Source organism: Acanthopagrus latus, chromosome 20 (genome assembly GCF_904848185.1).
Source record: "Acanthopagrus latus isolate v.2019 chromosome 20, fAcaLat1.1, whole genome shotgun sequence".
Taxonomy (NCBI): Eukaryota; Metazoa; Chordata; class Actinopteri; order Spariformes; family Sparidae; genus Acanthopagrus; species Acanthopagrus latus.
In genome coordinates, this window is record NC_051058.1 from 16,549,930 (window position 1) to 16,563,397 (window position 13,468).

General features: G+C 44.8%; 1 protein-coding gene across 3 annotated transcripts in view; it reads right to left on the reverse strand.

Annotated features, from left to right (window-relative positions):
• LOC119010399 (disintegrin and metalloproteinase domain-containing protein 12-like) overlaps positions 1 to 13,468 on the reverse strand; it is an 83,988-nt gene that overhangs the window by 8,748 nt on the left and 61,772 nt on the right. For all 3 annotated transcript variants that reach the window (XM_037082520.1, XM_037082523.1, XM_037082521.1), the window contains exons 12-17: positions 7,008 to 7,185; positions 3,766 to 3,855; positions 3,468 to 3,663; positions 3,274 to 3,382; positions 2,472 to 2,670; positions 1,602 to 1,679 (exon numbers count right to left, since the gene is read on the reverse strand). In XM_037082520.1, the coding sequence (XP_036938415.1) occupies positions 1,602 to 1,679; positions 2,472 to 2,670; positions 3,274 to 3,382; positions 3,468 to 3,663; positions 3,766 to 3,855; positions 7,008 to 7,185 (850 nt within the window). The remainder of the gene's footprint in view (positions 1 to 1,601; positions 1,680 to 2,471; positions 2,671 to 3,273; positions 3,383 to 3,467; positions 3,664 to 3,765; positions 3,856 to 7,007; positions 7,186 to 13,468) is intronic.

The window sequence follows — 13,468 nt, forward strand, 5'->3', positions numbered from 1 at the left end:
GCATCAGAGTAGCTAACTGCAGCTAACTGTATTGTGGTTATGATGGTAGCTAATGTTGCTGTTGCTTGTTAGCTCAGTTTGCGGTGCAGCTAGCAAGAGAGTTGGTGTTTAAACCGCTAGCACGGGACCTTCTGACTGCTGGGAGACAAAGGTTTTCAGGCCTAGGGCTAGCAGCTTAGCATAGCTAACTAACTAGCGACTAGCTAACTGCAGGAGATAATTGACAACTCAACACATGGAAACCTGATATTTCTTCACGTCACACTGTTGAGAATTTTAGTTTGGAATGCTTTAAGATGCTCTAAAAACTTAAATGTAAAATTAGATTAAAAAGCACTTTAAATTAACCTCAAAAAGGAAAACATATACTTGCAATAAGGTTTCTATACCTTATTTAAAGAGACTTTATAACTTTCGAAGGCCTTGAAGACACCCTGTTAATCGACTGAAATTGAGAAAGTGGAGAAAGAAATCACTCGAGCATCACAACGGCAGCACATTCGAACACTTGAGAATCCAGAATTAGTGACTGTTTGTGATTTTTGCTTGAGAGATGACTTTAAATGTTTTTCCAAGTCCAGTCAGCTCTTGACATCGCAGTCGACAAACGCTTGAGAGTCTCTATCTGCGGTGTGTTAGTAGGCAATCGCTGGCTAGACGTCTGGTATAAAACCAGAGCAGGCTTTTTTTTTTTTAGCCCAACAGAACATTTTTCATCCCTCTCCTTCTATTGTCTTCTTGTCCCGCAGAGTAGAGGAGGAGTAAAGTCTTAGAGGATTCCCCCAGCAGGGTAATGCGGACCAGGTGAAGGCCTCTTTCCAAGACAACATCTTGATCTAATCCGCGCATGCTAGGGTGCCCCGTCTCCCAGAGAGGGCAACATCCTTTTTTATGTCTGAGAGTAAAAAAAAAAAAAAAAAAAAAAAAGAAGTCCTCTGAGCTTTAAGGAAACATCTTGATTGGAACTAGACAAACAAATATGACCGTTTAATAGCTGGAGATGTTTCGTTTTTAAGGGACAGTAAAAAAAAAAAAAAGTGTTTCCTCTGCAGCTTTGATTAAGGAGCGACGTAAAGCAGTCGCTGTCAAAGCCTCGGGGATCTGCCAGTAAATTTAAGGGTAATACCACAAAAGGCCCATATTTCATCTCAAACAAGACCACCCCAAAGGTTCAAGAAAAAAATGCAATATCCATGTGCCCCAGCTCAAAGTCAAACCGTGTGTCGGAGCTCCCAGCGTTTGGCCCGAATGATGCCCGGACCTTTTTTTGATTTCGACGCAGTTTTTGGGACAAGGACGACTGGCTGAGCGGATGGTGAATGGCACTTAAAGCCGAGCATAAATGAAGCCATTATAGGTAATTGATTGAACCCCTCAGCACGCGGAGTGATTGATTGCGAGGCGTTGTAATGGCTCCCTACCCACCGTAAACGGGGCATTCTGAGCATATTACCGTCAAAATGAGCCTCCGTGTGAGGTGGGGTGGTGGGGGGATGGGATATCAAGTAAACAAGCCATCTGGGCGGAGGCCGGCTGGAGACGGACAGCGATCGCGCCGGGTCTTCACAACAATGAAACGAGATGAAAGGAGCCGTACTCACCCCTCGACCGCTGCACTTGGCCGAGCACTCGTGCACGCCGAAGACGCTGACGTTCTGGCACTGACGGTTCAGACACATCTGAAGACAGACAAAGACGTTAAAAACTGAGAAAGTCAGTTAAAAAAAAGAAAAAAAAAAGCCTTTAATCTTTTTAAGGATTAAAACCGACAGATCCGGCCTTCTGGTTCTTTTTATTTGCCATTGACAAACCACTTCAGCTGTGCATTTATAAAAAGTTGCATCGTGTGGACTGTGGTCTCCGTGTAGCCACCACACCCAAAATATCTCCTGGCTGAATGTGAGGATGAACTTGGCAGCGCTGGGCAGGGAGACGAATGCCAGAACCCCCTTGACAGATGAGGCCTAAATCGTGGATCCTCCTTCAGGGTGGAGGCACCGAGAAGTAAATTAGACTAAATGGAGCAACTGTATCGTCGAAGTGACCAGCGGTTGAATTGATGACCGCTGGAAGATGCCAAATAGACTGAATAATGGTAAGTCAATTAAGTGACTGGGGTTGAGATGACAGGACACACCCCGAGGAGCTTCTCAGAACGCCTGAGTCATGGGCCCGTCACTGCACATCACTTTTTCCGCTCTTATTTCCCAGCATTTGGGCATTTTATTTATATTGTGTTTTTTCTAACAGTTGCTGTTTAGCAGTAGAGGAAGCCGCATCCGTCATTCAAAATGCAGATGCACACTTTTTCCAACGCCCACACGTACACTGAGACAGTTTTTTGGTTGCAGTCACTGGTGGACGGGGGACAAAATCTGAAGTTTGGGGGGAAAACTTGAGATTTATTCATCTCATACGGTGCCAAGATTCAGTTTCACACATTTTCAGCTATCTCAGATCTCAGCTCTCACCATGCCATCTCCACACTTGGTGCCCGTCAGCACCAGGCCGGGGTCGGGCATGTCATCCCCCAAGTAGACGTGCGTCCCTCTGCACAGTATCCTCCCCCCTTCCTGCAGGGGGATGTTGGTTTCTATGGAAACAGCGTTGGTGCCAATTACGGGCCGGTTGGCTCCTCCTTGACACTGGATTTTGCCACATTTAGCATCTCTGCAGACGAGACGAACAACAGGGAGAATAACAATGTGATAATTGAATAACATGTCACTGGTTTCCCAAATGGGTATATGTGCAATTATTATTTTTTTTCTCTCACTCTCGGCATCCAATTAGGTGAAACTGCAGGACAAACAGCTTGTTTGTACTGTTTTTGAAACCATAACCTGAGCATTTTTTTTTTAATAAAGTGACTGTAGCCTTCAATTCAGACTGGAAGCTAATTATTATTTCATTTTCTGGATAAATAGTTTAGTCGATAAAGTGTGGGGAAATAGCAGAGCGAGCCTGACAGAGCCCGATGTGCCATCTGTAAAATTGCATGCTTTGTTTGCAGTCAAATACACAAAGCAATTTACGATGGTACAAAACAGGGGAAATGTAGCGATTTAACACATTCCCGAGGCTACAAGCAGTGTGGCATTTCTGCTTTTTTAATGACTGATTGATCTGCTGACTGACTTCCAGTCTCTAACATTGCAAAGGTCTTGTCACATAAGAGTGTTTGGTACATTTCAAGGACAACATCTACACACTGCATTCCTCAGCTGGCAATTAAATGCATCCGCTGGTTTCCATGGAGACATCAGGTCTTACCGTGCTTCACATTTAGCAAAGGAGCCCTTGGAGTCCTTGCCACAGTTGCCGTAGGGGTCTCCTGCCGAGTTAACCCTTTGAAAGCAGATGCCCGGCGCCGGCTTTGCTCCTACAAAACACAACGAGAAACGCATTAAGAAGAGTGACCTTACCAAACCATTTAGTGTGAGTCAGCAAGGAGCCCCTCCGCGCACCTTGGCCCCACAGCGTGATACACTGCTGCTCGTGCGTCTGGCAGATGCCGTTGTAGCAGTAGCCATCGACGTTGTGGCAGGCGTGGCCATCGTGCAGGTAGACGTTGGAGGGGCAGTGTGGGCCAGCGCCGGTGCAGAACTCGGGGAGATCGCAGGAGTTACTGGACTCACGGCAAGGAGTTCCTGCCGGCTTCAGCTGCATAGGAAAATAAAAGAGGCAAGACCCACGGCGAAGCTTAAAGCGCTGAATTAATATTCAAACAGAGATCATATCTTTAAATATCAGTGTACACTCTACCTGACAGTCCTGGCAGCACTGTCCGTGTGCACAAACAGCATCGCCCTTCAGGGTGCAGGTAGTAGCATTACAGCAGGGATTCATACATTCCTTCAGACGGAAGAGAAACAAAAAAAGCAAGCAGAAAAACCAAATGTAAGCGAGGGGGGGCCACAAAAGTCAAGAGGAATTAACTCGGCACAAAGAGATCGTATTTCACCTCAGAGCAAATGCTCAGACTTTGTTATCAGAGGCGATGCAGACCTAACGGGACTGTGTTCCACGGCATCCAAAAAAAAAACCTTGCAGAGGGAAGGAAACAGCAGTTTTCTAGTTCTCTAAACACAACAGCGTATCCATCTGACAGGACTTACAAGCTCATTTAGAGCCCCAGAATCATGAGGTGGTGGATGCTGAAAGAAATGGAAAAATGAGGAAAAGAAGACACACAGCGAAAAAGACAATATAATGTACGGTCCAGACAAACTGACAAAACCTGGGATAGGGTTAAGAATCAGGTGTCATATTTCTTTTTTAAAAACTGGTCTGATTGCTGTTCTGTTTGTTTTGCTTGTGATAGCCAACAGACTGAATGTCTAGCTAAGAATAATCAACACCTATTACCTTAAAGCGGGTTTAAAGAATAACTTTAAATCTTGTCTTTGGTGACCTCTAGTGGTTCAAAGTCTCCAGGTTTTTTCCTAGACCAGGCAACGTCACTGTTAGGTGTGGTCGTAGGTGCAAAATCCTGTCCAGCCTTATATGAGTTACACTTTAAAGATACAATATACGACATTTCTGCATTTAAAAACAGCCATGTTCAAACCCAGAGAAACCCCCCACATTTACTGAAGGTAATGATGCGTTTCATTTGGTCACCTGTTGCTAGACAGAGGAAGGGGGTTGGCTAAATGTAACACGCATGAAACTTTTAAAGATTAGCTCGTCCGTGAACATTTCTGTCACGTGGTTCGGTTTTCATTAGCTTTAAGGGTTTAACAAGGAGGACTCACATGATCCAAGGCTACTTTTGCTTTTGTTGGGCTTCAGTTGAGACACGCCTACACCCTTAGATTATTGGGAGCCTCAAGGTCCTCTGGAATATTTAAGGAACCTCTGACAGCTAAATTTAGAGTAGAGGTTACCAGAGGAACTTTATTAAATCAAAAGCTGTTCATTTTTCCAACACAATCTAAGCTGAACCAACAGTTCTGCTCTTTGTCCTGTGAGGAAGGTAAGCTAGCTGTCATGCTCACTACCACTAACTCACTCTTTAAGAGGAAATCCAAGTTAAGGGCTTGAAATTGACGTTAAACTGGTGTGATACCTGATGAGTTTAATGACACCATTAAGTGTAAAATATGCAGCTTTACTAGTTCTGTAGCATTAGCTGTAACCGCACATTAACCGTAGCAATGATGCTATGTGACGAATAGTTGCTAGAGCTGATGTTAGCTGCCAAAAGGAAGACATAAACATTCTTTTTCCAATCAATACTATTTTTTTTCTTGTTCACTCTTTTTCAGCAACTTCACTGTAGAGATGTAACACTTCAACATCAAACCAGCAAACAGCTATCAGCTAGCATTTATCCTCATTTCCTCATGAGGGTAACATCGTGCTTGTAAAGGCCAGAATTCATCTAAGTTTATCACTTTTTTTTTTAGCCAACTTGAAGCAACATATAAGAAATAAACCTGTTTTTCTGCAATAAACTTCATTATTAATATACTGAGCAGTGTTTATAATTGACAGTTGTTACCTGATAGCTGTATTCTGTCAAGATTGTGTGAATTTTCGCATCTTAAACATCCCAAATTAAGACATTGAGAAGTTCTTGAATCGCTCTTTTTGCAGTGCAGACACTGACACACAGCATCTGTATCATACCATCACTGGAACTTTCACCATTTCACTGTGGAGGCCCGTCTGTTTCAGGTTAGCCTCTATCGTGACCCGTGGCCAGCACCAATCAGCAACACTCCTGCCTTCTGATACAGACGGATTCTAGCATTCAATCAAGGCTCAGCGGAGGAGATGTGCACGCAAGAGTACATGTATGCTTGTGCATGTATGATCTCACACAGAGGCAGGCTGACCGGACCCCTGAGGGTCGGCTCGCTCCCTCTCGCCATTAAGCGGCGGTCTGGACAGACTGTACAGCCGAGTGCAGTCAGAGTCAGGGGGAAGTAGATGGATGTAGCTGGCAGGGGACACAGCCGACATGATGGGCCTTCCAGAACTTCTTTCAGCCTGAAGACCATTAAGGGCCTTTCCCATGGTCCCTGGGGCCAAAGGAGGCGGAGGAGTCGCGCTGAAAAGAGGTAGCCTGTGATTGTGGGGAAAAGGACCCAGGCTTTTTAATGAGGCTTTTTAATGGTGGAGAGAGGTGCTGTCTGAGCACTCTGATCTGGCCTGGGCTGGCATGACGCCGCTCAACTCTGCGGAGAGCTGAGAGCTTTATTATCGCTGCTGGCTCAGGCCTGCAGTGCTTATGTCAGTTCTTTGTCTTGAAGGACAAGGCCACTTTTAGTCTGACCCTGGCTGAAGCCCGAAACAGCTTGCAAAAAAAGACTCGCTGGGCATAAAAGTGTAAACAAATCACAAAGGGACAACAAGGCATTCTCTCACGCAGGCGATTATATAATTCAAAATATCCTTCAAGCGCATCCTTCATATTTCATAACTCTCCTATTGTCGGCCTGCCTTTGCTGATTGTCGGTTGCATCATGATAAACTGTTTTATCATCCTACAGTCGCAGCTGTTAGCAGCGTGTGCAACCGTTACGTGTCTGCATGCCAGTGCGGATTTAAATAATTCACCAGCTGACAGGGTGAAGCTGTCAGCGATGTTTCCTCTCGGTGAATTGTATCACGATCAGACAACCCTTCCACCCAAACACCTCGTCTGTGCGCGGAATGAATAAATTCACAGTCCTATCTCTAAGCTCATTTTTTTTTCTTTTTCTGAAGACCGTGTTTGCATTACAAGAGCTCGGCTTCGAGGTGAGGTATTTGCTTTCACTTTGGGAGATGTCGGTTTTGTGCCACGCTTTTGTCAGTAAGGCTACAGAAACCCCCACAAGCCTGTCTGCTTATTCCATTTCTCGGATGTGGGAAAAAGTTATTATCAATGATTTATGGGCAGCAGTTGAGAAAGAGATTTAAATTTTGGCAGACAAATGCTTGAACAGGAATGCTGAGAGTGGCAGGAGGTTTGGAAGTGGAAGCCCTTTTGTCGAGCGTGATAATGGTGCTCTCACCTCAAGTTCTCCGCAGTCGCACTCCTCTCCCTCCTCTACGTAGCCGTTGCCACATTTCTGCCCACCGTAGAGCACCTTGACCTCCGGCATGTTGAACAGACACATCCCGACGCCTTTTTCGAAACTGGCCGTCAGGTCCTTCTTGCTGCAGCTGCTGAACACGGTGGGGAACGGATACCTGCGAGTGAGAGGTATATTTTGTGAGTAAAAACAGACGGAGCGGAGGAAAATGACAGAGTTTCCCCCTCGAGGGTCCTCTTCAGTCTGAAGTAATCAGCGCTAATTGCCGCTAATCAGAAAATCAATTAACCACTAGAGTTCAACAACCTCCGTGGAGCTCCATCAGCATGCAAGCGGCACAAGACCCCGGCGACTTCTCCCTCCACGGCGCGAGGGAGATCTGATAAGATATATTTTATGAGACAGGGGATCGTAAAAAACTCAAACCAAAAAGTGCTTCCCTCGTAAGACTTGCAACACCCATAAATTTGGGAGAAATAGGGGGATGGTGTGTTTTTAATATTGTTTTTGGAGCGGACGGAGAGGGTGGTCTGCTCCGCGGGGAAAGCACACCGCCCAAGGGTTCTGTGTGCCAAAAGCTTTGTTACAGACCTCATGTGGCTTTATTGAGCTTTTCTGTGATAATATAGTGCCTCAGATGACAATGTGTGTGTGTGTGTGTGTGTGTGTGTGTGTGTGTGTGAAGCGTGCATGAGTATGTGCAGATCTTGTTGGCCCATGATAAAAAAAAGCACCATATGAGGTTTTTAATACATCCACCCACACCATACAATTCAGCCTAACAAGGCCAGAGTGGGTGACTCTGTACGTAATATTCACACTTATATCACACTTATACTTGGCTTTGCATATGCGGATGAGCGTGAGTAGGAGACACTATGTGGGTTGGGGTCAACTTACATCCCCGAATGTTTCTCTCAACAGCAGCCACCCACCCAGCAGCCAGACGCCAGGAGACGTAGATGCAGTACGAATTGCGAGTCGAGGAGTTTGCTTGTAGCCTTTGTAGGTATTCATTTTATTTAGCGAGAGGCTTTTTTTTTGATCAGCCAGACCTGCTGTTGCATCGAGTGGTAACAGTGTCACAGTGTCGAGTTTAAAGGTACACTACGCAGGATTTTCCATTATACAGGATATATAGACTTATACAAAAAAAATCCTCTCTGGCCTCTCTGGTGTCTGCATAAACCCTGCCCTCGATCTGTCTTTTCTCATTTTTCAACATTTGTCTTTGCGATGTTTCCAGGTTGACTTCGCAAAAATGTAGCAACCAGCTTCCGTCGCTCTGCTCTGCTCTCTGGGTGTCACAGATGTATAAAGAGCTACAGCTCTGTGGGTCCTTTTGACCGAGGGCGGGGCCGAGCTGCACAAAGCGGACGGCGTGAAGTGTGGACCTCGACTGCTTTCAGGGTTGCGCGAAGGTGTGGGGACCCGAAGATAACCACCTTGAATCATTCAGAAAATATCGCTTTATTTTTAAATATCACTTTCTACTTTGCTCTCGCTGACACTCTCTCGCTCTTCCTTCACTCTCTAGGTCGCTTGACCACCGCAGTGCTCTCTCTTGCGGCCTCAGGCCTTGAGTCAGGGATCAGAGGCCAACTTTGAATGATGTTTTTGCAAACGGCAACGACAAATCCTGCACAGAACACAGGTTGTCAATTTGTTCTCATTTATAAAGCCGATCCTTGAACTCCTCCTTCAACCCACTGGCTGCATTGATATAGAAGCTGTAACACAACCGCTCTCTCGCTCTCCCTCTGAAGTTTTTTTTTCCCATTTCCGAGAAGGAGGTTCTTCTATGTAGCTCAGCGTCGACAGCTCTTTCAAACTGTGTTTTTCTCCGATTGAGTTTCACATCTAATACGGCTCTAAATATGTCATGACACTCTGTGAGTGTTTTGACATGACCTCATTCTCGGCTTGCCTCTGATTTCTGTCATGTGTGGAGGCGGCTTACATCAGCCCCTGCTGCTGACCCCCCTCCCCAAAAAACACACGGCACTCCGCTCTCTAACGTCAAATGCTATCCAGAGGTTGTGTCAGGTGAAAGCGGGGGTACTTTCAGAGCAGAACTCTGGACACTCCGGATTAAAGCGAAAGATCAGAGTGGATTGTAATTATGTGAAATGGCAAAAGGAAGGAGCAATAGGGAAAGCTGTAATAACAGCCATTACCCCCCCCCCACACGTCTTCCTTGCTGAACACCTCAGGGGATCTTGCTATGACGAACAGCTGTCAAGGCTGCCGTTCAACAGGCAGGGCCACTTCCTTAGTAACTGCTGTTGTTGATTTCCTCTTTGCCCCAAAAGCCGGAGCCAAAATTACTCTGCTCAAGTTGCAACCCCTCTTCTGCCGCATTCATTTGATTTCCATGAAGTCACCCCTCCTCTCTTCAGTTACCAGCCCATGCAATCCACGATACTCACATCCCTGATTTTTTTGTTTTGTTTTGTTTTGTTTTTTTTAACTCGGAGATACATGAGCGGCTCAGTATCCAGCTGTTCTTTATGAGAGGCAATACAGAAATAATTGGTCTACCCTGCAATGGTCTGAGGGTGGGAGGGGGATTAATGGCTGTGAAAAAGGCAGAGGCACCGATGAATTACAGCGGATGGCATTTAGCAGCTGCAGTCCCCAGGGCTAGAAGAGCAGTGCCAGGGCCAGTCACGGTGGGCACATCTGGGGCTCATGGCGAAGCAGGACACACAAGCCAACCGCTCACCCCATGGGAGTCTGGGCCACCTCCTCAAAAGAAAAGACCCAGTGTGGCTCGGGTTGACCCCTCGGGCTTGTTCGCATCCTGTTCTGGCTTTACAAAGGATGAGCAGTGTTCGCCTCTTCTTATTCTCAAAGATTGCTCTTTTTATTCTTTCTTATACAGCTATGTTATTTGTCTACCTGGTCATGGTCCGTTACCATTATGGGCTCAGTTCTTCTCTTCTCTCTAACCCTACAGTCGGTGTTGGACAGTTGGCCCCTAAGCTTCAGAGGTACTTCAGCTGATGGCTGTACAAAGCAATCGCTGTGACTGAGCTGCAGCGATGACCAAACAAGGTTTTAATAGATCTGCGGGAGGTCTGGTGATAAGGAATCAGTCCCAGATCTATTACATGCTGCTATGATGTGCCTGAAGGCTTTCAAGTACCTAAAAGCCCTGCTGCTTTTGACAGAAGGGGAAACTTACTGTGACAGATAACCCACATTTTTACAGGAAGATAGAAAATAGGTCATATGTAAATGAATAAACGATGGATTGATCTATTCGTTTTGTCCCGTTTCTACTTCTAATTGAGGTGCTGTTGATCATATCAATCAAATTTAAAGACAGAAATTCGTCAGAGATTTGAGAAGCGGCAAATGTGTAGCACTTTTTACTTCCTACTAGGCATGCAGATATTGATTTTATTTCGGCCAATAAGGATGATCCTCTTCTTCTTTGTGTTTGTTAGCAGATCCACAAACCAACTTTGAAGGTGCATACCGCCACCTACTGTATCATTGTGTCTAGTTGCTTCATATCATCAACTCTATTATCAGCTATGATTTCATTTCATGTTAATGGCCAAAAAACTCAAATAATAAAGAAAACGGTTGCCGGACTAAATTCAATTTATCTGGATCAGTACAGTCTCCATTTTAGTTATAAAAATGACACGTCTTTATTTCATTAAGTCATGTTTACATATGATTTGGCTGCAGACTGTGATCATAAATCCAAACAATTAGAGCACCCTGAAGCATTACATTAAAATTACACTGAGCCCTTTAGCCCAAATCTGGCTGGGCAGAGCTCTCTCCTCTTGGCCTGTCTGTCCTTGTGGTTCAGATCACAGAAAAACGCCGGGAAACCCATCCAGCACATCCTGCGCAGCCAGTTTATGTCACATCTTCTCAGCCATAAAACTATGATCTAGACTATGAATCAGATCTGCCGGCATTTCCACTGACGCGTCTGCCAAAACATTTTCCACCATCCCTGAGAACATTTTTGGTGAAAACACAAAATGTGCAAATGCTGATTGTGATCCAGTCTTCATTCTGCTATCGCAGTTTTATTTCTTTCTGGAAGACCTTGATCCTCTGGCGCGAGTATGAAAGCTAATTCAAACCCGACTGTGACAAGTGTAACGATGACAAATATTTCATAAGTAATTCAAAACCACAGCTGCTTCGCTACAAATTTAATAATAAGTTTACGGCTTCCTTTGTACATGTGGAGCCTGAGCTCTGGGTGATGACATTAGGTGATATGATCTGATGTGGTCCTCGGTGCCTGGCAGTCTGGCCTACGTTGTAGATACTGAAGAGAGTTTTCACATTGATTTCCCTCTGGACCCAATTAAACAAGGCATACTAGAGCATTCCTGTTCTTCAGTGGGGCACGGGTCACATTTCAATGGCATGCCTTAGACTTTGACTCACTTTCTGTGATTCCTGATTATTTTATTACAAGGGAAATATCTTCATCTCGGTGATCCCGCACTGCATCTTACTTAAAGCCTGACGGATGAGTGGATGAACCCTGTCTTAATAATGCATCTCAGAATCTGTCCATCAACACCTTGGCTTGTCTGACTGACTTAAACGGCAGGGGATATCACCTGTCATGGATTTTCAGAACATATGGCTCATAACAAACCGTTCTGTGTAATTAGTGCAACATGCAAATTGACAAAATACATGAATAAGCCAAGCAATACCATGCATGGATCTTTGCACGAGGAATTTGCACGGAAATGTACAAAAACTGATTTTAGGAGTTCTTATCAACATATGCACACCACTGCAGAACATTTGTGCAGAATACTCAATCGGACCTCGATTTCCATATGACCTGTGAAATCCTTTGTTTTTGCTGATGTCCACATCAAAATGAGAGAAAAACTACTGTATGACAAACATTTCGGTGACTACCTCAACGACCAAGTCAATTGCCCAGCAGCTGAGATACAATGAAGATGGTAATGCAGCTGATATTCAGTTGATTCCCTTATATGTGGGTCACCAAAAGGGGCTCTTGGTGTAAAGGGGTAACTTTATGGGCCTCATTCATGAAAAGAAAATGACCAAATCTAATCATGGAGTGTATGTACAAATTAATAACATTTTCGTAAAAAGATGGGGATAGGGACGAAAACAGCACAGCTCATAATTGGATCCGGAAATCTCATGCAGATTTTCAGTAATGCCGTGCTGCATTTTCACATCACACTCGTGGGAAACAGCTTGAAAACAGCTCAATAAAACAATTCTGTTTAAATCATTCTGTGGGCTTTCACACGGATGTTTTAGAATCATTCTTGGAGACATTCATCTAAAAATGTGATTATGTCAAGGGGTTATTTTCGGAAACCCTTGGTAAAATTAATGTTTTCCTCTTTTCTAAACACATATCAAAGCAGACCATAAAATGTCGAGAGGGCACAAAATAACTGAAGAGAATTGGACCAAGCACAGACCCCTGTGGAGTTCCTCGTCTGATCTCTCAGATCTTGTTGTATGTTCCTCTGTCCAAGGAGTAGCCAGCAGCAGCTCTGGTGTTATGTGTGTGTGTGTGTGTTTGGGTTCGTGTTAAAATCTCAAAGGATGAGAGACAGCGGCCTGTTCTCATTTAGAGCTAATGGGGGGGGATGAAGAAATGGATGGAGAGCGGGACGCGAAAATTGGCCGTGACCAATCCGAGCAGGAAACAAGCAGTGCTCCGTGCAGATGTGCAGCTGGCACTGGGACAGCTTGTAGTTTTACTGCCCCACACCATCTCCCCCTAGATGCCCCCCCCCCACAAACCAAGTATAATAATGATGAACTGGATCTCATTAACTCCTCTGCTCAATTCCTGGAGCCACAGCAAGGCCACCAGAGGTCGATGGTTATCTTTTGATACAAATCAGACAAAATGAAGACGTGTTTGAGCCATACTTGATCAAATGAAACAGCCAAAAAAAAAAATAAATAAAAATAAAAAAAATGTGCGGAACTCTTCAACGACTGACTGTAGGCGAGATTCTTTCAATTAGTATTTTCATTTACTGAATGCAGAGGCTGGTAATCAGCGAGGCTTTGTGCGGTTGCATCCAAGTGCTGGCCTTGTGGAGAGGCATTCTGTATAATCACATTGGGCTTTGAAAAGAGCTGGTCCTGTGCCTGGAAAAATATGGAAGTCGATGCTATAAGCAAATAACTGTCGCAGATGGATGATGAACAACATTCAGGTGACTGCGGCAGAGCCTATGTGTGCAGCCACATGGCATTTTACAGCATTGGAACTGCGAGGGGTTTAATCTGGGCCCATGGGAGATCTAGTACTGCCTCAGGCAGATTATATGGTGGTGACCTGGAATTAACTGAGGAAGTAGAATGAGGGAATACAGAGTTCCTAAACATCCTTATTTAAATGTATTGCTTCCTTAATCCCGGATTAAATAGCAGAACAGCAA